This window comes from Mirounga angustirostris, unplaced genomic scaffold, assembly GCF_029215605.1.
Source record: "Mirounga angustirostris isolate CCGP_5_RB_7025 unplaced genomic scaffold, mMirAng1.0.hap1 SCAF_6, whole genome shotgun sequence".
NCBI classification, from domain to species: Eukaryota; Metazoa; Chordata; class Mammalia; order Carnivora; family Phocidae; genus Mirounga; species Mirounga angustirostris.
In genome coordinates, this window is record NW_026991714.1 from 15,481,666 (window position 1) to 15,506,783 (window position 25,118).

At 35.9% G+C, this 25,118-nt stretch overlaps 1 protein-coding gene across 1 annotated transcript in view; it reads left to right on the forward strand.

Annotated features, from left to right (window-relative positions):
* USH2A (usherin) overlaps positions 1-25,118 on the forward strand; it is a 701,438-nt gene that overhangs the window by 169,618 nt on the left and 506,702 nt on the right. The window contains exons 14-17 of the mRNA XM_045876094.2: positions 2,567-2,730; positions 14,535-14,693; positions 22,277-22,771; positions 23,783-24,052. Coding sequence (XP_045732050.2) covers positions 2,567-2,730; positions 14,535-14,693; positions 22,277-22,771; positions 23,783-24,052 — 1,088 coding nt within the window. The remainder of the gene's footprint in view (positions 1-2,566; positions 2,731-14,534; positions 14,694-22,276; positions 22,772-23,782; positions 24,053-25,118) is intronic.

Here is a 25,118-nt window from a genome sequence, read left to right on the forward strand (position 1 = left end):
CACAAATTGTTTATCTATATAAATCTTGACAGATTACTCTTTATGAAATCCATTTAGCAAGTGAGGTTTTCCCATAAGGATGAAAAATGAAGATTTTAAACAGATTGCGGGAGAAGCTCTGGCTGTACCAGGAGATTCAGTGTAATAAAGGTTTCTTTATATTAATATTACAAAAACCATTTATCCTGACAAAATCAATATCACAATTCATCTTAGTTTGGTGTTTCTCTTTCTAGGTTTAAAATGTCTTCTCCTTTATTATGTATAATTTTGTTTTAATAAACGTGAAATATATTTCATTTAGGAGGTGCTCTTGAGAAGGGATAACTTGTAAAATGACATCAAACTTGTAGCTTATTTGCTAAAGAGTCTTGGAAATGTTTAAAATTATATTTGAGTGGCTGAGAAATTTATAGGAATCATTTTACTTAAACCTTAATTACAAAATTATCCCTAGTGTCCTTTGCATTAGAAACAAACTATAATATTCAGAAAAGTCTCCCATGAACTTTGTTCAGGTAAAATTCTCTCACTGAAGTCAAGCAATTATAACAAGTCAGATAAGTTAGGTATAACAACAGCTGGGATAAGAGACTATAAAATCAGGAATAGTCACATTTAATTACTCAAAACATTGCATGCTTTCCTAAGAAGCGATTTATTTATTCCATTTGGATGCAGAACTTAATATCCCATGGATATTGACAGAGCAGCCTTGGAGTTAAGGGTGTAGCAGCTAGCTGGAAGAAAATAGAACTACATCAAGGAAGGAAATTATGTTATACTCTGGAAACTATTACTCTAAATGTACTGTATGTAAAATAAGTGTGATTGTCTCATGAGTGAATGGTAATAAAAACTGAAATACTCAAGAGACACTTATTCATGAGTGGTGTGGTGATGTATATATACACTGGGAGAAGATTGCCTCTTATTGTTTATGCTTACCAATATTACATTAAATGCTTACAAACAATATACTCTAAGTAATGGCATATAATGAAATTAAGAGCAAATCAAATATTTTGTTGCTTCTTTAATTCCGTTTTAATTTCAGTGCATAATTTTCTTCAGCTCTGATACTTAAGTAGCCTAAATAAAACATCTATTTGAAATAGAGTTCTGGGGCGCCTGGGTGGCTCAGTTGGTTAAGCGACTGCCTTTGGCTCAGGTCATGATCCTGGAGTCCCAGGATCGAGTCCCGCATCGGGCTCCCTGCTCAGTGGGGAGTCTGCTTCTCCCTCTGACCCTCCCCCCTCTCATGCTCTCTCTCTCTATCTCATTCTCTCTCTCAGATAAATAAATAAAATCTTAAAAAAAAAAAGAAATGGAGTTCTGATACATGTCTATACATAAAGGACTTAATATAGTTGTTTATAGGGGGAAAATATCCTTTTATCATGACATAAAAAGGGCAAACTACAGTATAGTGGTTTTCAAGAGAAACTGTACTTTATTTATTCCCGAGGTGATATTAGTTCATAAAACAAATTTGCAGCTTATTTAGCAGTCCTTAGCTTTTATCAGCCTTTTTAAGGGTGTTGAATGACTACCCGAGAGATCACACTGTAGAAGTTGAAGAGGGATAAAGAAACTATCCATGTAGCATCTTTATTAGAAAATAGAGGTGAATCCATCTAATGTTGTTTTAAATGTACCACATGGAAAGTTTCTGATTACAAGTGAGTTGTCTTTTTCCATGTGCTGTTTTTGCCTCTCTAATACTTCATGGTGCCAAAATAGCTTATCCTGATCAATGACATTGGCATATACTAAGAATTTGAATAACTTACCCAGAGGAAACAGGTTTTGGTTTCTATCATGGCAAAATGCCTGGCCAGTGATTTCTACAAGCAACTTTAGGTCCAAGAAATTTAAGTTGGAATGAAGTTATCTCATTATATTTATATCATTAACATCTTTTCATAAATCAGAATAATGCTGTATTCTCCAACCATTCTGGATAAATGCGTTTAGTTCATAAATAGAAAATGAAATATAACCTATGTTAAGGCATCAACAGTACTGGAACATGTCTTCCTCAAACTCTTTTCTTAGTGAAATTTAGTGTTTATAAAATTAAATATAGAGTTTCAAGATTTTTAAGGAGATCCATGGTTATCACACCTAGGGTTCTACTTTATAACTTGATAGATACTTGGAAAGATGATTTATGGGTACCCAATCTAAATTTTTAGCTGTCAGAAAAACTGCTTTTGTGAGAAAGCAAAATTTACAGTATTCTTAATTGAACAACTGGCATTCAAAATAATCCATAAGATGTATCGTGGCATGAAAAAAACAATATAACACTTTTTTTTTTTTGCCATTAATTAGTTTACAAAGGGAAGGCTTCATTGAGATTTTATTGTGAGCAACATTTTGTTAAAGATTCTTTTTCTGTCTTGTTTGATGTTTTGTTTATTTGCTTAGCTCAAGTTTCTTTTCAATATATTGGCTAAAACAGGCCATCTTATTTCACAATGTTATTGATAGATGTAACTTATACTATGAATTATTAATCAAAACATTATTGTCTTTGATGGTTTATTTGTCTTGTTTTCAGATGTCAGCCTTGCAATTGTCATCTCTCAGGAGCCTTGAATGAAACCTGTCACTTGGTCACAGGCCAGTGTTTCTGTAAACGATTTGTCACTGGATCCAAGTGTGATACTTGTGTTCCCAAGGCAAGCCATTTGGATGTGAACAATCCACTGGGCTGCAGCAAAAGTAAGTGAATTCTGGCTCTGTGCTGGTGGATGAAACATCATGCAGGGAAGAGTGTCTTGTTATTTTCTTTCTCCATTGAGAACCCATCAGAAGGGCTTAGGCACAAGGTGGAGAATTTAGGTGGGAAATGGAAAAAAAAATTTACACTAAATGAAACCTGTGTTCTTTTTCCTTGATTAGATTATTTAAATGGTGATTATGTTAGTAGTGGGAAATTTAAAACATGTTGTTAGAATGGAATCACTAGTGTGGTGACCAGCATCCTGGTTTTCCCCCAGACATTGGACTTTCCAGTGACACGGGACTTTCCCGTGCAAAAATCAACAGTACTGGTTGAAACAAAATGATTGGTCACCCCACCAAGCAAGGACATTTCCAGCCAATTTTCTATAACACATGTGAGATTTATTCTTATTTTTTATGAGTTATGTCCTTCCATCCCCCAAATTTTATGGGTACCATGCTATTATTAGTTGCTTATTGATATTATAGCAATTATCACTGTTTATCATAGCATATAACTCCTATATTTGCTATTTCTTCTGCAAGTTGTTTTAGTTATTTAAATATTTCTCACATTTCTATTTTAATTCCTGGAAGTCAAAGATTACATCTTAGTGTCTTTTGACTTTTCAACACCATTCTCCAGTGCCTTGACTTGACTTCTCAAGGTCAACTGCAGTCCTACAGTTTTACAGCATATTGATGATTGATTTATAGTTACTCTAAGATCATATATCCTTACCTTTTCCAGAATTTCTAAGAAATGCCTGCTGAGAACATGTGGTAAAGTGCCCTCTGCAACATATTGTACAATGCATGTTCTCCTTGGGGTGTCCTGGGACTATCATGAGTCACAATGCAAGGGAATACCCTAAGTCAGGACGAATCATCATAAACAAGCATGCTTGGAACTGTGTTATCTACATTTAAGGGAGAGAGAAATAAGTCAGTAAATATTGGGCTCCACAGCAACCGTACTAGATTTTGAAGTAGTGGAAGGCAGGGTGTAGCTAATGATTAACAAGACATATTCAGATTTTGTACCTGTGTAGTTTATATTCAGTATCCTGTGTTTTATTTGGTTTCTCTGGATGTTAGTATAAGTAAAATGGTAGGCATTTATGCTTCTTTTGGGAAAGGACTTTCATAATTGCCTTTCTGTGTAAATACAGTCTAAACATAAATCTGGATTTCACTGAGAATTTAATTAATATTTGCTATTTATTGATTAACTATAGAATTGATTGATTTCTTCAACAGGAATTCCAACATATTGCTTTGGATGTCAGTTGTAGATCATCATCTTGTGAGAACATTACAAATAGCATACTGAATCTTAGCGATTTTTGATTGGTTCTGCCACTAATTTTGTGTGAAAATATTGACATCACTTTTTTCTACCTACTCTTCCATCTAAGACACAGTCTAGGAACTATACCTCAGGCAAAACTGGACAGTTTGGTTCACCTGGCCTACATTTCTTAGTAGTGGTATACATTTGCTTTTCTCTTTTGTCCTTCCTTCTCTGGGCTAAATCTTCTTGTCTTTCCAAATTCTTCCAATTTTTAATAGTTAAAAAACGTTTATATTCCTCTTCTTCCATATATATATATGCAAGTGCCTTGACTTGACACACACACACACATACATGTATCTATGTATATATTTAAATGTTCTCTTTAAAATTGTGATCCTTACTGTTGAATACATTTGTTCAACCACTTCTAGTAGTTGCTGCTGTTGTTTTGGCTGTGTGTTTCACAAAATTTACAAAACACTGGGCAAAGTTAGAAACTCAATATCTATAGAGGAGTTCATTCAATTAAAAAAAAAAAAATAGACAAGATTCCTGCCTTTAAAAGAGCTTGAAACCTAGTCAGCAGAAGTGATGGGTACACTCACAGTAGAAGGGAGTGAACAAGGGGCCCAGGAAATGCTGACTGTGGTGTGAGTATGAAGGGAGGCTGCTTTTCCTTCCTGTTCCACCTTGATTTTTTACGTGGTACTTGCTTTTTATCCTAGCAACAGCCAGAACAACCAGCTTCCCAAAGATACTATGCTATTGAAAGGAATGTAGTGCTATCTATTGTTGAAACTGTGAACTACCTCAGGCTGGTATTTTCTTCTGTGTCCAACAGATGTCAAGCATGTGTTTTCCTTGAACATTAGACTGTTTCATGGTGTCCTTCTACACAGTTTGGGAACCATAGGATTATGACTATTATCTTTTGCACTTCCTTAGAGGCCAGTGGCAATAGGTTAGCAATATCATTTGTAATTTTTTCCTTTTTTTTTTTTTTTTGATGGGGAGTTGAGTTGGGAATCTGCACATATAATTTCCAGAATGCAGGAGAATTGAATTCTGATAAGGTAGTTAGACCCTCTCTCATAATCTAATTCCTTATTTCGTGATTCATTTCTTTCCTATCAATATTTGTTTCATGCTTTCAAAATGATAGTCATTCTCCTTGATAGAGGTAATACAAAACAGGTATTAAATAATTATGCCTTCTGTATGCTTTACTAGTGAATGAAATGAAATTTCATTTGCCCTAAACTTAAAAAAAAATATATATATATATAAGTTCATAGTTATATATATAATAGTTATAATATATATATATAATTCATAGCTCTTTTGTGTTTAAGTCTTCTTGACACTACTCACTTCTATGTTTATCTTTGGTTATTTATCCATCTTTTTATCACTCATATTTTTTCCTTTATCCATACTTATCAGAGAGGATTTTGTAGCTAAACCCTTTTTAAAAAAATATTTTCATTGTGGTAACATATATATGACATAAAATTGACCATATTAGCCATTTTTAAATGTACAATCAGTGATATTAAATATATTCATAATGTCGTGCAACCATCACTACCATGCATCTCCATAACTCTCTACTTTTTGTGAAATGGAAACTGTATACCCTCATTAAACAATAATATCTTCCATTTGCCCCCAGCCCCTGGTAACCACAATTTTACTTTCTGTCTCTATAATTTTGAAAAATCTAAGAACCTCATATAAGTAAAATCATAAAATATTTGCCTTTTTGCCAGTGGCTTATTTCACTTTGCATATGTCCTCAAGAGTCATCCATTTTGTAGCTTGTCTCAGAATTCCCTTCCTTTTAAGGCTGAATAATATTCCATTGTATGCATATACCACATTTTGCTTATCCATTCATCTGTCAGTGGACACTTGGATTGCTTCCATGTTTTGGCTTATGTGAGTAATGCTGCTATGAATATGGGTGTGTAGCCATTTCTTCAAGACTCTGCTTTCAGTGACTCTGCTTTCAATTCTGTTGGATATATAATCAGAAGTGGAATTGCTGGATCATATGGTAATTCTATTTTTAATTTTTTTGAGGAACTGCCATGCTTTTTTCTACAGCAGCTTTACTATTTTAAATTCCCACTGACAGTACACAGGGGCTCAAATTTCTCCATATCCTTGTCAACATGGTTATTTTTTATTTATTTATAGTAGCCATCTAATGTGTATGAGATGCTGTCCCGTTGTAGTTTTGATATGCATGTCCCTAATGATTAGTGATATTGAGCATCTTTGCATAGTTATTGGCTATCTGTGTATCTTCTTTAGAGAAAGTGTATTCCAGTTATTTGTCCACTTTTAAATTGGGTTATTTGTCTTTATTACTGAGTTGTAATTGTTCTTTATATATTTTAGATATATTATTTTTTATTAGATATCTTTATTAGATATATGATTTGCAAATGTTTTTTCCATTCTGTATGTTTTCTTTTCACTTTCTTGATAGTGTCATTTGAAGCACAGATGTTTTACAATTTGCTAAATTTCCATTTGTCCATTTTTTGTTATTGTTTATACATTTGATGTCGTATCTAAGAAACTATTGTCAAATCCAAAGTTATGAAGATTCCCCCCATGTTTTCTTTTTTATTATGTTCAGTTAGCCACTGTATAGTACATCATTAATTTTTGATGTAGCACTGAATAATTCATTAGTTACATATAACACCCAGTGCACATCACAACACTTGCCCTCCTTAATACCTATGACCCTGTTACCCCCTCCCCCACCTCCCTCCCTCCTGAGACCCTCACTTCATTTCCCAGGGTCCATAGTCTCTCATGGTTCATCTCCCTCTCTGATCTCTCCCCCTTCAGATTTCCCTCCCTTCCCCTGTAGTCCTCCGAGCTATTGCTTATGTTCCACATATAAGTGAAACCATATGATAATTGTCTTTCTCTGTTTGACTTACTTCACTTAGCATAATCTCCTCTAGTTCCATCCATGTCAGTGCAAATAGTGGGTATTCATCCTTTCTGATGGCTGAATAATACTCCATTTTATATGAACCACATCTTCTTTATCCATTCGTCTGTTGAAGGGTATCTCAGCTCCTTCCACAGTTTGGCTATTGTGGACATTGCTACTATGAACATTGGGGTACATGTGCCCCTTCTTTTCACTACATTTTTATCTTTTCCCCTATGTTTTCTTCTTAGAGTCTTACAGTTTTAGCTCTTAGATTTAGGTCTTTGATCCATTTTTGAATTAATTTTTAGTTATGTTGTGAGTTGAGCTTCCAGTATTATTCATTTTGAAAGTGGATTTCCAGTTGCTCCAGCACTGTTTTTTGAAATAACTACTTCCCCCTTGGTTCTTGCTAATCTTATCGAAAATCAGTTTACTGTATTCTGTTGACTTCTTATATTTTTGTGTTATTTTATTACTAGTTGCTTTATGAATTAGAATATGCATCTTCATTTGCCACAGTCTACTTCAAGTTTGTACTGATTTAATGCTGGTAAAATATAACAAGTAAACTCTTGATATATGTCCCTTCCTTTCTCCATCTTTGAGTTATGATACTGTGTAGTTGTGTGTATGTGTGTGTGTATGTGTCTGTATGTATAATAAACCCTACATTACACTAATAGAATTATAATTTTAACAGTACCAGGTTTTTAAAAATTATTTGAGAGAAGAAAACAGTATGAATATATACACACATACACACAGAGTCTTTAATGTTTACCCACATATTTACCATTTCTAGTGTTCTTCCCATCTCTACATCATTCAATTTATTTGCTCTCTGTGTCATTTCCTTTTAGCCTGATGGATTTCTTTAATATTTCTTGCAGGGCTAGTCTGCCAGCAATGAATTCTCCCACTATTTTTTAAAAATTATCTGCAAATACCTCCTTCCTTCCTTCCTTCCTTCCTTCCTTCCTTCCTTCCTTCCTTCCTTCCTTCCTTCCTTCCTTCCTTCCTTTTTTTGATGGGTACTTTTTCCGGATAGAACTCTTGATAACAAGTATTCTTTTCTCTTTTAGGACTTTGAATATGACATTCTACTACCTTCTGGCCTCCATCATTTCTTCCAGGCTTTAATTGTATTTTTCTTCAAATGTGAATGAATTTTCTCTTACTCCTTTAAAACTTTTGTTCTTATCTTTCAGCGGTTTGACTATGATATGTTTGGTATGAATCTTTTGGCATCCTACTTGGATTCATTGTACTTTTTCGAAATGTAGATAAATGTTTTCCATCAAATTTGGGAAGTTTGAGCCAGTATTTCTTCAAATATTTTCTGCCACTTTCTGTATCTTCTCCATTTTGGAGATCCCATGACACCTATTTTGGTGCATGGTACACCTGACATTGTCTCACAGGTCTCTGAGGATCTGTTCATTTTTGTTCTATTTTTTTTTTTCTCCTTTCTGTGGATTGGCTAAATCATTGCTGTATCATTACATTCTACCTATTGCTTTTTTTTTTAATACTTTTTTTTTTCTTAGAGAGAGCATGTGTGCTAGTCAGGGAGGGGCAGAGCTGGGGGGAGAGAGAGAAAGAGAGAGAGAATCTTAAGCAGGCTCTACACCCAGCACAGAGCCCTACACAGGGCTTGATCTCACGACCCTGAGATTATGACCTGAAGTGAAATCAAGAGTTGGAAACTGAACCGACTGAGCCACCCAGGAGCCCTCTTCCCTCTTGCTTTATCTTCAAGTTCACTGATTCTTGCTCTTTTCCTTTCAAATCTGCCATTGAGGTCTTTTTAGGGAATTTTCCGTTTCAGTTACTGTATTGTTCAGCTCTGGAATTTAGTGTTTTTATGCATTCTCTTTATGTATTAAAGTTCTCTTTTCACTGAATCATCATCAGATTTTTCTTTAACTCTTAGAACATATTTATAATAGCTGCATTGAAGTGGTTTTTGCTGTACTCAATACTGGGGATCATTCAGAGTCTGTTTCTCTCAACTGTTATAAATGAGTATAGTTCACTGTTTCTTTGAGTGTGTTGTAATTTTATGTTGAAAACACTTAAGTTGTTAGATTTTTTGGTAATTTGCATAGACTTAAACGGTGGAAAACTTTCTCTCCTGCAGCGTACAGCTGTTGATGTCAAATCAGTTTTTTTTGTTTTTTTTTTTTAATTTTTACTTACAGCCTGGCTTCCGAGGGGTCATTGCTGTGTCTGAATCAGCCAAAGATTTGGGCAGTGTCTGTGCTCAACTACTTCCAAATTATATAGCTTCTGCCAACCAATGTGTATATGGTTTGGGGGATGTTTTCAGAGTTATAGCTAGTTCCCAGTTCTTCTTTGGCCTTCATTTTTCCCTGGCTCTCATGGTTTTTCCCCATACCTTCATAGTTTTCCAACCAGCTAGGAATCTTTGGAGAGCTTATCTCAGGCCTCCCATGGCTCTATCATACACAGGATCTCCTGGTTTATTATCTGGTAAACTCACCACTTAACCGAGCTGGGAGCATATACTCAGGCTAGAAAACCTGTGAGTTTTCCCTCTTGTTCCCAATTGACTGTGCCAATTTTTGGTGGCAAAGCTACGAATTTCTGCTGCTAACCCCAAATCAAGTCAGCGCCCTGTGGTACCAAAGCTACTGTTTATAGTCAGACTTACTGGTAAAACTAACACACCTGACTCTGGAACTGGTACTATGGGAACAACCCCCACAAAAAGATCACAGACTCCTACTGTTACTACTCAGAGCTCTGCCAGTTTTCCAAGAGTAAATGTTCTCAACTTTCTGTTTGCCTGTGGTTGATTTAGAGCTCCCAGAATGGCTATTTTGATGATTTTATTCAGTTTTATATCACTAAACTCTTTATTTGCCATAATTAGAAGCACTCCTGTATCCTTTTACTTTTTAAATTTTTTTAAAAATTTTCTAGATATTGTTTTATTTTTAATTTTATCTATGAAAGATATTTTTAAGTTGTTCTCAATAACAGTCTTCTACTTGTTTCATATTAATAGTGCTTAGAGCTGGGTTCATGGCCACATCTTCCCTTGTGGTTAGGTGTGGCTATGTCACCAAGTTTCTGGATGAAATGATGTGGGCAGAAGTGATGTGTGGGAGTCTAGGTTGTGCTCTCATAGGCACGGGGCCTGCCCTCCATCTCTCCTTTTACCTTTCCTGTTGAATTGGATATGGACTTGGTGGTCATCCACCTAGGACTATGTACACAAGGACAACCCCTAAGGATGGAAAGACAAAAAGACAGAGGGAGTCTAGACACCTGTCCTCATAGCCACAGTGTTCGCAGCCTTTCATGAAAAAGGGATACACACACATTCACTTTATGCTCAAAATAACCCTGAGAGCTAAACATTATTCTCCCCTTACTACAGAAGAGGAATGATTCAGAGAGTCCAACCAAAATTTGACTACAATCACATAATTACCAAAGTGCCTAAGCCAGGATTAAAACTCATGGCTCCCAAACAGATGGATGTAGTCACAATATGATAACTATCCTTCCTTACAAGAGAGTTTGGCAAATGCAAAGATCACACTTGGCAATTTTGATGAATGAATATGTGACTGTTTTCTCAGAATTCCCCTTTCAGCACACAGAAGGGTGAATTCAGGTTATTTCATGGCCAGGCTTTCATATTTATTCTCTGAGTGGTATTGAACCATCTAAGCCTTCAGGTCTATGAACATTCTTGTTTCAGGGTCAAACAGGTACTATACCTTTATACTGCGAAGTTGGACAAGATTGTGGTTAGAGATGGTCCTAAAAAGTAATCAACTTTAAACATTTGAAAGAGCCTGTTTGTGTATTTGTATATGTGAATGTTTGTTGCCAAGGAAATTTTCAAGTAATGCAAATCCTTTTCTATACCCTTTGACGTGGGGTGGAAACATACATCTTTCTTTCAGTCATCCCAAAAGTATGTTCCTGTCTTAGAAAATAGTCTGAAGGTCAGTTTTGATTGCTTTAACTCTGAAATCTGTTGTGTTCCTGATAGCATGCAGAGTTTTAGATGTTGTCACTAATACTCACTAAAAATATTCAATTGCTGTAGATTACAAGGCTCCTTGAGAGTGCTATAAATAAGACAGTTTATGAGTCTTTGTGGTTCCACCAAGAACAACAGGATGTGGAGTCCTAAATTAAAAATCACTGACAGATCAAATGCGCTGTCAGTGTTCAACCAATCCAAACGACCATGTCAAATATGGCAAATTCCTGAATTTAAAAATATAAGGTCCTCTTTGGAAATTATTCTCTTTTCCTGTGTCATTTTGAGATTGGTACTATTCTTGTCCTATATCTAACTAGGCATATGGACAGTTAGAGTTTTAATATAACAATGCAAATTCCAAAGAAGGAGAAAAGAAAAAGGGAAGAGTGAGAGTGTATCTAGTTTGAATATTTTTCTTTTAAAAATATGACATCGGTATTATCTCTCTTAAGATTAGAGACATTGTCTTTAGGAAGCCTATGCATAATATATGGAATTTTGTAAATTTCAAATTCAGTGCTCTTGAAATACTTCCTTAAAATGTTACTATTGGATTATATCATGTCTTTAAAGTAGAGTGTATCCCTCATGAATGCTGATGCATTAGTAATAGCTCTTAGCTGAAAGTCTTTGCCTGGTATGCGGGATAACTTCACTTTACTATTCCATACTTCCCTACCCTACTCTATGCCGCAGGATTCTGTATGGTCTGCATCAGCAGGCTCCCTTGCCCTCTGACTTTCGGTTGGCTTCAGCTACTAGTAGGAGGCTGCCAGTCATCTGGAGGGCTGGCAGAAAGGGAAGTTGGGATATTTAACCCTCAGCTTCTTGTCACAGTGCAGGAGTGGTCTTGAGCTGGTCTTGAGCTGGTTGTATCCTGCCATGAATAGTCACAGCTCTTGCCAAATGATGCTTTTCCTACAGCCCTTTCTTTCCCTGAGTGCTGTGCCCCTTTAAGCTAGGGATAGTGTGTTAGAAAAAAGCTCACATAGTGGGCCTGACTGCTTATCTGTAGAAAGACCTGCTTACAAAGTTAGCCTTTGGCTGGCATCTGGGAACTTGGACTTTGTGAGGGTTCTCACCACCCCCAGAACAGGTAAGAGTGGCTCACTGTCTCTTTATTTTTTATTTTTTAAGGCTTTTTTTTTTATTATGTTATGTTAATCACCATACATCACATCATTAGTTTTTGATGTAGTGTTCCATGATTCATTGTTTGCATATAACACCCAGTGCTCCATGTAGTACGTGCCCTCTTTAATACCCATCACCAGGCTAACACCTCCCCTCACCCCCCTCCCTTCTAGAACCCTCAGTTTGTTTCTCAGAGTCTATAGTCTCTCATGGTTTGTCTCCCCCTTTGATTCCCCCCCTTCATTCTTCCCTTCCTGCTATCTTCTTCTTCTTCTTTTTTTTTAACATATAATGTATTATTTGTTTCAGAGGTACAGGTCTGTGATTCAACAGTCTTACACAATTCACAGCGCTCACCATAGCACATATCCTCCCCAATGTCTATCACCCAGCCACCCCATCCCTCCCGCCCCCCACCACTCCAGTAACCCTCAGTTTGTTTCCTGCAATTAAGAATTCCTCATATCAGTGAGGTCATATGATACATGTCTTTCTCTGATTGACTTATTTCGCTCAGCATAATACCTACCCTCCAGTTCCATCCACGTCGTTGCAAATGGCAAGATTTCATTCCTTTTGATGGCTGCATAATACTCCATTGTATATATATGCCACATCTTCTTTATCCATTTATCTGTCGATGGACATCTTGGCTCTTTCCATGGTTTGGCTCACTGTCTCTTAAATTTTGTTCAACCAAATGGTTTATGCTTAACCCTGCTTTCCTTCTGGGAATCTAGGATTTGGGGGGTTATTCATGTAGACAGAGGCTGTCTACATAAACAGCCCCCCATACAAACCCTGGGCATTGAGTTTCTAATGAGCTTCCCTTGTTGGCAACATTGCACATATTTTCATAAAACATTCCCGGGGGAATTAGGCATATCCTGTATGACTGGAACCTTGAGGTTGGTTTCCCCTGGACTTACCCATGTACCTTTCCCTTTGTTGATTGTACTCTATTCTTATGCTATAATAAATTTTAGCCACAAGTAGGACTATATGATGAGTCCTGCAAGTCTTTGAACCTGGGAGTGGTCTTGAGGACCCCTAACATAAATGTAAAGGAGCTCTACTCTTATACCACAGAGTAGTGCTCTATTTCTTTTGGTTTCCTTACACTCTCTGCCTTTCCTTTTGAAAATAGTTTCTTTATCAAGCTCTTTATTACGTTAGTTAATTTGAATGTACTCTCTCTCCTCTTCTGAAACCCTATCACCCAGTGACTGTAAATATTTCATATAAATATTGATAATTATTTGATTGATTCATTTCTATACATGATTTTTTGAAATTTCTTAACAAAAATATTAATGTTTTTTAAAGTAAAGTAACACAGAAACCTTTGATATGTTATTTAATGAAGAACTCTGAGTAGGATGTACTTCTCTAAACAGATGGAGGATTATGAATTTTCTTAAGCCAGAGGTAATTAATAAACTGGTGGCTGATTGTCCTTAAATAGTTAGACATTTTTTTCTCCTTTACCTTTATGTATTCTGGCGGGGAGGGGGGTCGTGAGGAATGAAGGAAAAGAGGGAGACTGAGGGAAATATGCAGTGAGAAGAGATGATGTTTTCATAGTATGTACTTACATTATATAAAATATCACTAAAATAGTGAGATGAATGCTCTTATGTGCCTCATGGAAGCAATCATATTACTTCTAAAAATCATTGCACCTCTAACAAGTGTGGGTGTATCCACATAGTACATTCAAATTATTTCTTGTTAATATTTGGACTGTTTAATATCCATGAAATCCATGGGTATTTGTATCGCCAACTATTATTCTTTATTTTACACTGTGCTCTGTGAAGCAAGATGAGGCATTGTGCTTAGTGTAATGGAAAATTTCTTTTTCAAAACCCAAAAATTATGTTACTTAAATTTCAAGTTTCAACGTAACTTATTTATGTTAACTTTTAAAATAATTAAGTAGAAAATAAGTGTTATGTATCCTTGGATACTTTCTCAAAAAAAAAAAAAAAGAAAAGAAGAAGAAGAAAGGAGGAGGAAGGGGAGGGGAGGAGGAGGAGGAGGAGGAGGAGGAAGAGGAAGAAGAGGAAGAAGAGGAAGAAGAGGAAGAAGAGGAAGAAGGAGAAGAAGAAGTGCTTAGTGTAAACTTTTGTGGTCCACTCCCCAACTATGTTTATGACAGCTGCATTGACCTACAAAATTGTTTTATGCTTATAGATAAAAAGCTTTGTTTTAGAGAACTCATGATGTATACCTTCTGTTTATTAATGTCTTGGTAAACCACATGTCTTCTTGATAAAGTAATCCTGAATCAGAGAGACCTCTTTGCTGGATATCGTACTTTAGCTTACTTATGTGCTTATTGATTGCCTTTGCTAATAAATGCTCTCTCTATTGTAATTTAGCTCCGTCCCAACAACCTCCACCCAGAGGACAAGTTCAAAGTTCTTCTGCTATCAATCTGTCCTGGAGTCCACCTGATTCTCCAAATGCCCACTGGCTTACTTACAGTTTATTCAGGGACAGTTCTGAAATCTATACAACCGAAGATCAATACCCATACAGTAAGTTTAAAGGTTTGGTGATAGAAAGATATAATATTCTGAGAATTGATATATTAGTTAAGTTCTTTGACACTGAGGATAAATGTTGTTGTGGTTTCCTGTATATAGCAGAGAGTATTTCAAGCAGAGACAGAATTACGAGTCTCACTAGCAGTCTCCTTGTAATCAAAACAATGCAATAAAAATGAGATGCTTCTTATTTGATAGTCCCTAATGCTTATCAAATTCTCAAAGATGAAAAAAAAAATTACCCTATTCAGCCAGCATTGATGAGGATGTGGAGCAGTTAGAACTTACATAAATTGCTGGACTGTCTGTGTAAGTTCATTGGCACAACTTTTCATGCAGGATAGACTGTTAAAATGTATGAAAAACTATGTCCTTTTGTATACCATTTGACTCAGCAAATTTCCTTTAGGAAATTTGTCTTAAATGAGCAGTCATAAGTGGGCACAAAATATGTTCCAGCCTACACTATTTGTAATAGCAAAATATTGCATAACATTCAGATATTCAAAGATCTTTCAATAAATTTTGATAGATGGCATAATAGGATCCTGATACATTGGTAAGTGAATTGTAGGATGTGATTACCTATAAAATTATATTTACATGTTCATGAATGGAAATGTCCATGACACATTGTATAACATAATAAAAATATTATAAATAATCTGTTATATTAAATTAAAAAATATGTAGAAATATTGGAAGACTTACAACAAACTGAACTATAGTTTTCTCTGAGCATAAAGGTTACAGAAAATTTATCAAATATTTCTATTACATGGGTTCAGCTTTTAAAGTTCTTAGGTTAAAAATGGACTTTTAAAAAGTGGAATCGGAGTACTAACCTTCATGCAAATAATGTAATTTTATGCACACACTGCCATTTCCACAGAGATAGAATATAATATGAACTTAAATTGAAAGAGAAAGGATATGAAAACCATGAAGACTATCTTTGCATCTATAACTTTCAAGAAGATTTTAAAGGAGCTTATAGAAATCAAACTATGGGGACCTATTGTCTTTAAAAAAAAATACTTACTCAGATGTTTTAGATAGTTTTCCTAAAGTCAGAATGAAGAAAGAGAAATGTTTACATCCTTCCAGCTCTATCTTATCTGATATTTGCCTCTAGTCATGTTTAGCTACAAGCTAGTTTAAGAAATTAGTTTAAAAACATTGGAATAGTGAATCTAATTCAAGTTTCCATTTTGTTCTCTTTGTTTAATACCCATTTTCCAAATTCCAGTTTAACTTACTTAATTAGTTAGAAGAGTGTATAAAGTTCTGTAGAGGCACTGAAGTTCCATAATCTTCCTCAAAATGGTTAGGGAGATGCCTTGTTTTAACGTAGTGATTGGATTTAAAACTTTTGCAGAGCATACATTTCTATTTTGCATGTAGTAGAGTAGGTTACATTTTGTACCTAATTCTGACTGACATGCACCTACATTATGGTGTCCACTTTCTGTTAACTCTAAATGTTTCTCCAGTATTCCAGCTCTTCTTTGAAGTTAATGGCAACTCTGAACTTCATGATGCAGATTGCAAAGGGAAATGAACATCTGTCTACATCTGCCATGTTGGCAAAGCATCCTAAAAACCTGCTACTAGAATGTTTATTTTCTTCCAAATATCAGCATGATCCAGGTGTCCTGAAACTTAAACTTTTGTGATAGGGGAAGAGAGAGTTATAAAAATATTGGAGTGATTTTGAAGATGACTGTACCACTGGTTGGATTATTTCTGAAATTATGAATTAGGGTCACCCCATTTTCCATTCAGCTTAATTCAATAATAAAATTAAACTTCAATTATACCCTTCAATTCCAGTGGCATGTTTTCCATAGTAACATATTGTGATCTATTTTATAGACCATTACATGAGAATATAACACTCTGGCTCTTATTCATGATTGCACTAATATAGAATCCAAATAACAGTTTCTTACATAAATAATGTGTACTCATTCACTAATCAGACATTTATATAATCCTATTAAACAAGGTATTATTTCCTAAAACCTTATTTTTCATTAAAAAATGCCACTCTTGGCATTTCTTAACAATCACTATAATTAATGATGTGAAAATTATCTGCATCATGGCATTTGAACAGTAAGAACAATTGGTTAATGCTGTCATAACTTTGTATCATTCTAATAATACCCTCATGTTTATTACTGTTTCCAGTGTGTGGATAGCATGTGTAATATGAAAAGGAAACAGAACTTATATTCGGTCGGATGAACACAAATCTTTGGGTTAAATAAAGGCATTTGGAATTATAGGTGGAGAATCATTGAAATTTTCACAGAAAATTAATAGTGTTGTCTTCTGAGAAAGTTGATCATTTGGTTGAGACCGTTATAGAATTCCTTGTTAGAATAATAACTTTTCCTAGCTTGCCTGATGTACCATCAGGACAATGGTTTCCAACCTAAGATCATGACACACTGGTGTATTAGCATCTTTAAGGTTTGCAAAGTTTTTGTTACTAGTAATAGCACAGAGGTAATGGTGGAATAATTTTAAAGTTTCTGAATAATAAACTTTTTTAAAATAAGCAAAATTTACATCCTCATAAGCTTGTACATAACTAGCTTTCAAAAATAGGAGAGAAAAGTATAGAGGTCAAATAAGCACACTGGGAATTATACATAATCAGCACCTAATATTATCTCCCCTGTAGCTCCAATCTGGTTTGCCCACAGGTGTTTTCTGTATGATGGGTGTGAAGAGAACAGTTATCATAGGAAATAGCACTCATTTGATAGTGTTGTAGTTTTAGGGAGTGGCCAATAAATCATATTATGTTTTCCTACTTGAGTTTGGAACTAAAAGAGAACTAGACCTAAGAGTCAGTAAGATGGACATGAAAAATAAAAGTCATCTTTATTACTGATAAGTCAGATTGGAGATTAGACCCTCTCTCCTGTATGAAGACAGATTAGAAGAGAAAAATAAATCAATGGGCTGATATGAGCATGCTCTGTTTCCCCCCTTTCTCCCCAAATTCATGGGAAGCCATGAGTAGAGAAATAGTCCTTACATGTTTACTCTAAAAAAATCCTATCACAGAGAAGCTAGAGGATGAATACTTCTACACATGACCATTGCTTGCATAGCCTGAAGACGTTAACATAGTTTAGAGTTTTAGATGATGATACATCTTAGTGAACCCTGGGACTTCATTTCTACCTTTAATATCATTATCATTTGTTACTCTATGCTACATCAAGGGATCGATGTAACAAGTGGTAAGATGGTTCAGCTTTTCTGAGAGAAGCAAACAGTAAATAAAGGGAAGGGATAAGGAAAAAAAAAACTAGAAGAGTTGAGGACAAGCAACTGTTTCTATAAAGCTCTTAATATTCTTTCCTAGAAAAATCAATCAGATATATATGGAAAAGTCATTCCTTTATTTATTCAGTAAAATTCTTTTCTTTTTTTTTTTATTATGTCATGTTAATCACCATACATTACATCATTAGTTGTTGATGTGGTGTTCCATGATTCATTGTTTGCATATAACACCCAGTGCTCCATTCAGTACATGCCCTCTTTAATACCCATCACCAGGCTAACCCATCCCCCCACCCCCCCTCCCCTCTGGAACATTTATTCAGTAAAATTTTATTCAGTGTTTACTCCAGATCAGGAACTGTATGAGTCACTAGAAACACAAAGATGGAAGGGGCAGTTCTTGTTATTGAGAGGGGAGAGAAAAAGAAAAAAATTATAATATATATTAAATGTTGAGTTAGAGTAGACTTAGAGTATTAGGAAAGTACTGGGAGGGGGAGAGGAAGCCATGCCTGTGGTGGCAGAGAGGAGACTGAGAATCATTAAAAGTTTCACAATAAGGAAGTGATGTGTGACCTAGATTAGCCAGGTATTGCACTGAAGGAAGAACGATTTTCCTGGAAGAAATTGTATGTGAACAGCATGAAGGGAAGGTGTATAAGAAAATAAGGTACATTCAGCAAAGCTCAGCAGGTCCAGGTAGCTTTCATGGGTGGTATATTAGGGAAATACTGGAAACCATAGTGGGTACCAGCCAAGATCATGAATTAGCGCTGAGGCAAGAATTCTGAATGTTGTCCTGAATGTGCAGAAGTTTGTGGTAGGGGGCGCCTGGATGGTTCAGTCGGTTAAGCGTCTGCCTTCAGCTCAGGTCATGATCCTGGGGTCCTGGGATAGAGCCCTGCATGGGGCTCCCTATTCAGCGGGAAGCCTGCTTCTCCCTCTCCCTCTGCTTACTGCTCCCCCTGCTTGTGCTCTCTCTCCCTGTCAAATAAATAAATAAAATCTTAAAAAAAAAAAAAAGTTTGTGGTAGGAGAACAATTTTTCCAAGCTCAGAGTTAAAGATAGAGATAATTCTTATCCTAACTTAGGAGTATGACCTGCTCTAGATAAGTTCTTTTAACCCAAGTCATTTTGTTGTTGTTATGATAAAATTAAGGGGAATTCTATTTACACCCTTTCAATGACTTTTATTTAGTTCATACTATATGTTGTTTATACAGTGTTTTTAACCAAATATATGCTGCCATCTCAATTCTATAATTACTCTAATTACTTACTAAATAGACTCCCCTTGTAGATTTTGATCTATCAGGATTATATTCCATTTCTCAAATGCTACAAGCATCAAGTACGTACTGAACTTCTCTTAATTATCATCAGGTTATGTATCTTCCAACTTCCAGTTTAAGCGTGTGCCATTCTCTTTGAATATTAAGCACTGATATTTATTTTTACCTTTTAGGTTTGGCTTTTGACACGTTAAATAGAATATTTTCCACCAGTTTGCAAACCTTCAATGATTTTTTCAAATGTTTTAAACATTTTAAACTGTCTCATGTGGAATACAGAAAACTTTAACTTAATAAGTATTTATTGAATTTACTATTATATGCCAGAAATGTATGTAATAGTAACTACACCCTAGCTATTATAGACAGGCAAATTCCCTTATTGTTTAATTATGGTCACAATACTCTGTTATGAGCAACAAGTATAATGTTCAGGTAATACATTGAAAACCAATGTAGTAGTCCTTTGAATAATTGATAGAATGAAACTACTTAGCAACTACTAAGTATATATGAATATATCAAAAGCAAATTTTTCCAACGGAGGATATCACTTTTTCCAAAGAAGCATAGTAAATGTCATTCATCAAATCTTTCTAGTGGAGGATATCACTTTTTTAAAGAGGCATAGTAAGTTTTATGTATCAGCTTTACTGCTTGATTCAACAAATTTTTATTGAGCTTCTAATCTGTGCTACCAGTACGGTGACGAGTAAGGAGAACATGGTTGGTCCTGGCTTCCCAGGGTGATAAGTCTAGTGTCAAGGAAAGACAATTCATCAAACTATTAAAATACAATGTGAGAAGGGTTGTGTTAAGGGATATATATATACATATATATATATATATATATGTATATTATATATACTAACATATGTGTGTATCTATATATCTATATATCTATATCTATCTATATCCATATCTATATACATGATACTAATGGGAGATTATGGCTAGTTTTCTTTCTTCTACATCCAGGAAAACCTGAAATCTCATAATATTCTCCCACTCCTACCTCACTTAAGCATGCTCAGTATATTTTTAAAAAACTGAATACCAACTCTCCTCTGCCCTGAAACCATTTCAGTTTTGGATTGCAGGAAAGGTAAGGGATTAGGAGAATATGAATCTGGATTTTCCCAGATTACTTAGGTTCTCAGAAGGTAACTGTTTCCTGGTTTGATTTTATAATAGAAAATTTCACTAATATGGGAAATAAGAATTAGATATCAATGGGAATACATTTTGGTTATTTGATACTAAGCATACTTGGAAATAAATTAATCAGTGCAGGGGTGCCTGGGTGGCTCAGTTGGTTAAGCATCTGACTTCAGTTCAGGTCATGATCCCAGGGTCCTGGGATCCAGCCCCACATGGGGCTCCCGGCTCGGCGGGAAGACTGCTTCTCCCTCTCCCTCTGCCCTTCCCCCTGCTCGTGACTGCCCTCTCTCTCTCCCTCTCTCTCTCAAATAAATAAGTAAAATCTTTTTAAAAAGAAATTAATCAGTGCATATGGTTATTACTATTAGCATCTCCAAAGAGGAATCTCATGCTGTGTTTGGGCAATAATTTGTCTAAGTGATTTTGTTTTTGGTATAGATCTTTTTCTTATAAAAATGTTATATCCCATTAAGGAAGCTTAAAATAATTTTTTTTTTTTTAAGCCCCACAACTGCAGCATTCTAGTATGATGACTAAGTTCACTTTGGAAAATTTCTGGAGTAGTATATACTCCCAGTTTATTTTTCATAATAATACTCAAGTACACATGTGCTACATGGCCTTCATCACTATGTTTTTAAATAATTATGTGATATTGGGATTCTATTAATGTATCATAGTAATATTAAAATATTGTAACCCATTAAATTCCACTTTAACTTCAACATTTCCTATTATAAATAACACATCCATACTTTTATATGCTTCCTGATGAAACGTTCCCCCAAAATTGGATTAAGGGCCAAGGTCTCATAAAATATATTTTAATGTATGCTAGTATACGCTATAGGTTTATTGCCTCTCAGTTTCAGCCCTGCTCTTCACTGCCTGCTTTGTGACAGTGAAACTGGAACCTGTAAATAGCTCTCCTTGGCCAGGTGGGCCATTGTAAGGGTCACAGTCCTGCAATACACGTCCTGTCCCCTTAGAGAACAGGAAGCTCCAGGCACGTGCCTAACCATGTCCACTCCCTAGCTTTTTAATCCTTTAAAAAAACCCAGACTTCTCCTGTGTCAATTCTCCGCTGATGATAACAAATGTCTCCAAAATTTTGCAGTTTAAAACAACAACAAACATTTATAATTTCACAGTTTCTGCGGGTCGGAAACTCAGGAGAGGTTCCAGTCAAGACATTGGCCAGGTGACAAATGTAGCTTGTGACTGCAGTTGGACAACCCTTGGTCCAGTGCAATACTGTTTAACAAGCAAACAGGTTACATAGAAGAGACTGCTATTTCTGTTTCAGAGAACTGCCAGGAATTTCTCTTATATCTTCTGTAAAAAAGGCAACTATATTATAGAAAGAACAAGAGTTTAAACAACCTTCTAGGGGTGCCCGGGTGGCTCAGTCGTTAAGTGCCTGCCTTCGGCTCAGGTGATGGTCCCAGGGTCCTGGGATCGAGCCCCACATCCAGCTCCCTGCTCAGCGGAGAGCCTGCTTCTCCCTCTTCCACTCCCCCCTGCTTGTGTTCCCTCTCTCGCTGTCTCTCTCTCTCTCTGTCAAATAAATAAATAAAATCTTAAAAAAAAAAAAACCCTTCTAAATAGTTTTCATGACAAGAGGCACTTTTCTTACGTTATACTGCACAGTAAAAACAATCAGAATTCGTTTTCAGTTTTAAATATATGAACCATTCTCTTATTCAAGAGCAGATTGTATAGTTTATGTGATTAAGTTATATAAATAGGAAAACAATTAGAAAGGATTCCTTACCAATTTGTGAAATGTAACTCTTTTCTTCTTTTAATTTCAGATATTCAGGACTTCTTAGATACTGACCTGTCACCATATACTTCCTATTCCTATTACATCGAGACGGCCAGTGTGCATGGTTCAACAAGGAGTGCGTCTGTCATTTATAAGACGAAACCAGGGGTCCCAGAAGGAAACTTGAGCTTAAATTATATCCTTCCTATTAGCTCAGACTCCGTGACACTTGCCTGGACTGCACCTTCAAATCATTCTGGGCCTATAGAAAAATATATTTTGTCTTGTGCTCCTTCAAGTGGCAATCAGCCATGTGTTCCTTATGAAGGTCATGAAACCTCTGCTACCATCTGGAATCTGGTTCCATTCACCAAGTACCATTTTTCTGTACAGGCATGTACTAGTGGGGGTTGTTTACACAGCTCACCCCTTACGGTGATCACAGCCCAGGCACCTCCCCGAAGGCTGGGTCCACCTGAGGTGCAGCAGATCGGTTCCACAGAACTTCATGTAGAATGGTCTCCCCCAATGGAACCAAATGGTAAGAATTCAGGGCTTAGATTTCCCTTTCTTGAGCAAAACAGGAATGAGAATCTAGGCATTTGGAATTGTGCAATAAGAATCTGGCAACTGTATGCATTTTTGTAACTGTACGATATAATAATTGAGAATTTCTAAAGATATCAGATACTATTTGTACTGGTTAGTAGAACAAGTATATTTCTTTAATCTAATAACAAATTCCATTCATTTAAATTGCCCCTTAAAAGGCTAATATTATCTTTGCTCTTAATGACATCTGTCACAACAAAAATGATGTTTCTAATTTGAAACTCACTTATGAAATGCATTATATTTGACTGTGTCACAAGTTAGGGCACCCATAAGCAGTAAATTTTCTCTTTTAAGCAAGGAAATGATATAAAATAATACAAAAAATATGTATATAGGCTAGCTGACTCCATTAAGTTAATTTTTTGTCTTCATACAATTGAACCCTTGGTTATATAGGCCAGACACAAATTCATAGATTTTTAGTAATTAATATCATGTACGTACGATGGTAAAACCTTTTCTCTTAGACTTTTAAAGTTATTTAAGAAGACTAGGTAGAAATCAAGTTTAATATTCTAGTATTTTTATAAACAGGGCTTGTGTTAAACAGATAATAAAATACCCATATTTGAAAGTATATAAATTGGAGGTGCAATGATCAAATCTGCCCCCCCAAATGCAATTCTTAGTACAAATTATGATCATTCATTCTGAAAGGGATTGAATTTAGCTGTAATAAGTTAAAGCTATTTTGTGTTTATGCATTCCCTTTTGATTTGTTTTTCCCATGAATATGATTTTCAGCAGTATTTCACACATTCATCTGTCCATCAGTTTGTTGTGTTTTATAAGTCCCATCATCTAGATTACTGAAGAAATGGACAGGTAATCTAGTCAGAAGAATAATGCAAAGCTGGTACTTTTTAACCGGCCTAACCCCGCCCCACCCCCAAAACTGTCTGTCTGTCTGATGAGTCCTCCTGGTTCACTTTTCTAGGAATAATTATAAGATATGAACTCTACATGAGAAGAATGAAATCTGATGGAGAAACCACATCAGCAGAAAGTCGAGTTTTTCAGAGCAGTGGCTGGCTCAGTCCTCACCCACTTGCAGAATCAGCCAACGAAAATGCATTAAAACCTCCTCAAACAGCCACAATCATCACTGCCTTGGAACCATACACCAAGTATGAGTTTCGAGTCTTAGCTGTGAACATGGCTGGCAGTGTGTCTTCTGCCTGGACTTCAGAAAGAACGGGAGAATCAGGTGAAGAAAAATGCTTTGAACTCTACTTTGAAGATTCCCAAATGAAAATACTGCCCCAAGTGAAAGTCAACAGAACTAAAGTACCTTTTGAAAAGCAATTATAAATTTATATAGGCCAAGGAAAAATTTCACATATCAGTTGGTTATGTAAATATCTCAAGGTCACAAAGCACTTGCAATAAGTTTTAGGGGAAAAAAAATGCTTGAGCTATTACTTCAAGGGGGAAAAATAACTATAGTTACAGTCTTTGGGGAATGTTTGCCAATAATAGTAATTGGTTTCCATTCCTGAAGTGGGTTGGCCGTATGTCCTATCTTGCTCCAAATTCAGCACAGTTTATGTTCAATGAAAGAGATAACTGTACCAATTTCACAAATCTCATTTTGTTTTTATTTCTCTCTCCAAAGCAAATAGTGTAGGTACTAGATGATACCTAATGACAGAATCCTGGATATCAATATCTGTAATTCACAAGTGTGCTTATAAGCAGTTGGCAATATGGTAAGGAAGGAGAGTAAAATTTTCAATTTTCTTAAGATATCTTCACTACAGCAAGTGAGATATTTTTAACCCCCCCTCACTTTTTTTTTAAAGATTTTATTTATTTATTTGAGACAGAGAGAATGAGAGAGAGAGAGCACATGAGAGGGGGGAGGGTCAGAGGGAGAAGCAGGCTCCCTGCCGAGCAGGGAGCCCGATGCGGGACTTGATCCAGGGACTCCAGGATCATGACCTGAGCCGAAGGCAGTCGCTCAACCAACTGAGCCACCCAGGCGCCCCCCCTCACTCTTTACATTCAAAGCACTTCAAATATCATGAGCCTTTAACCAAAAAAAGACACTTTTTGTTCTGCTTTGAATCTGTGGATATTCAAAGAAACCCAAGTCCTGATTTAAATTGGATCTGTTAGGACTGTGGGAAGATAAGGGTAGCGTTAGGTTGATGTCCAAGGGAATCATTTCATGAATAAAATGTGCATTGTGCTTGAGCATCTCTTAATGACTACCAGCCGTCTTGGACAAATAATAGTGCCATGCCAGCACAAGTGATGAGCCATGGCATTCT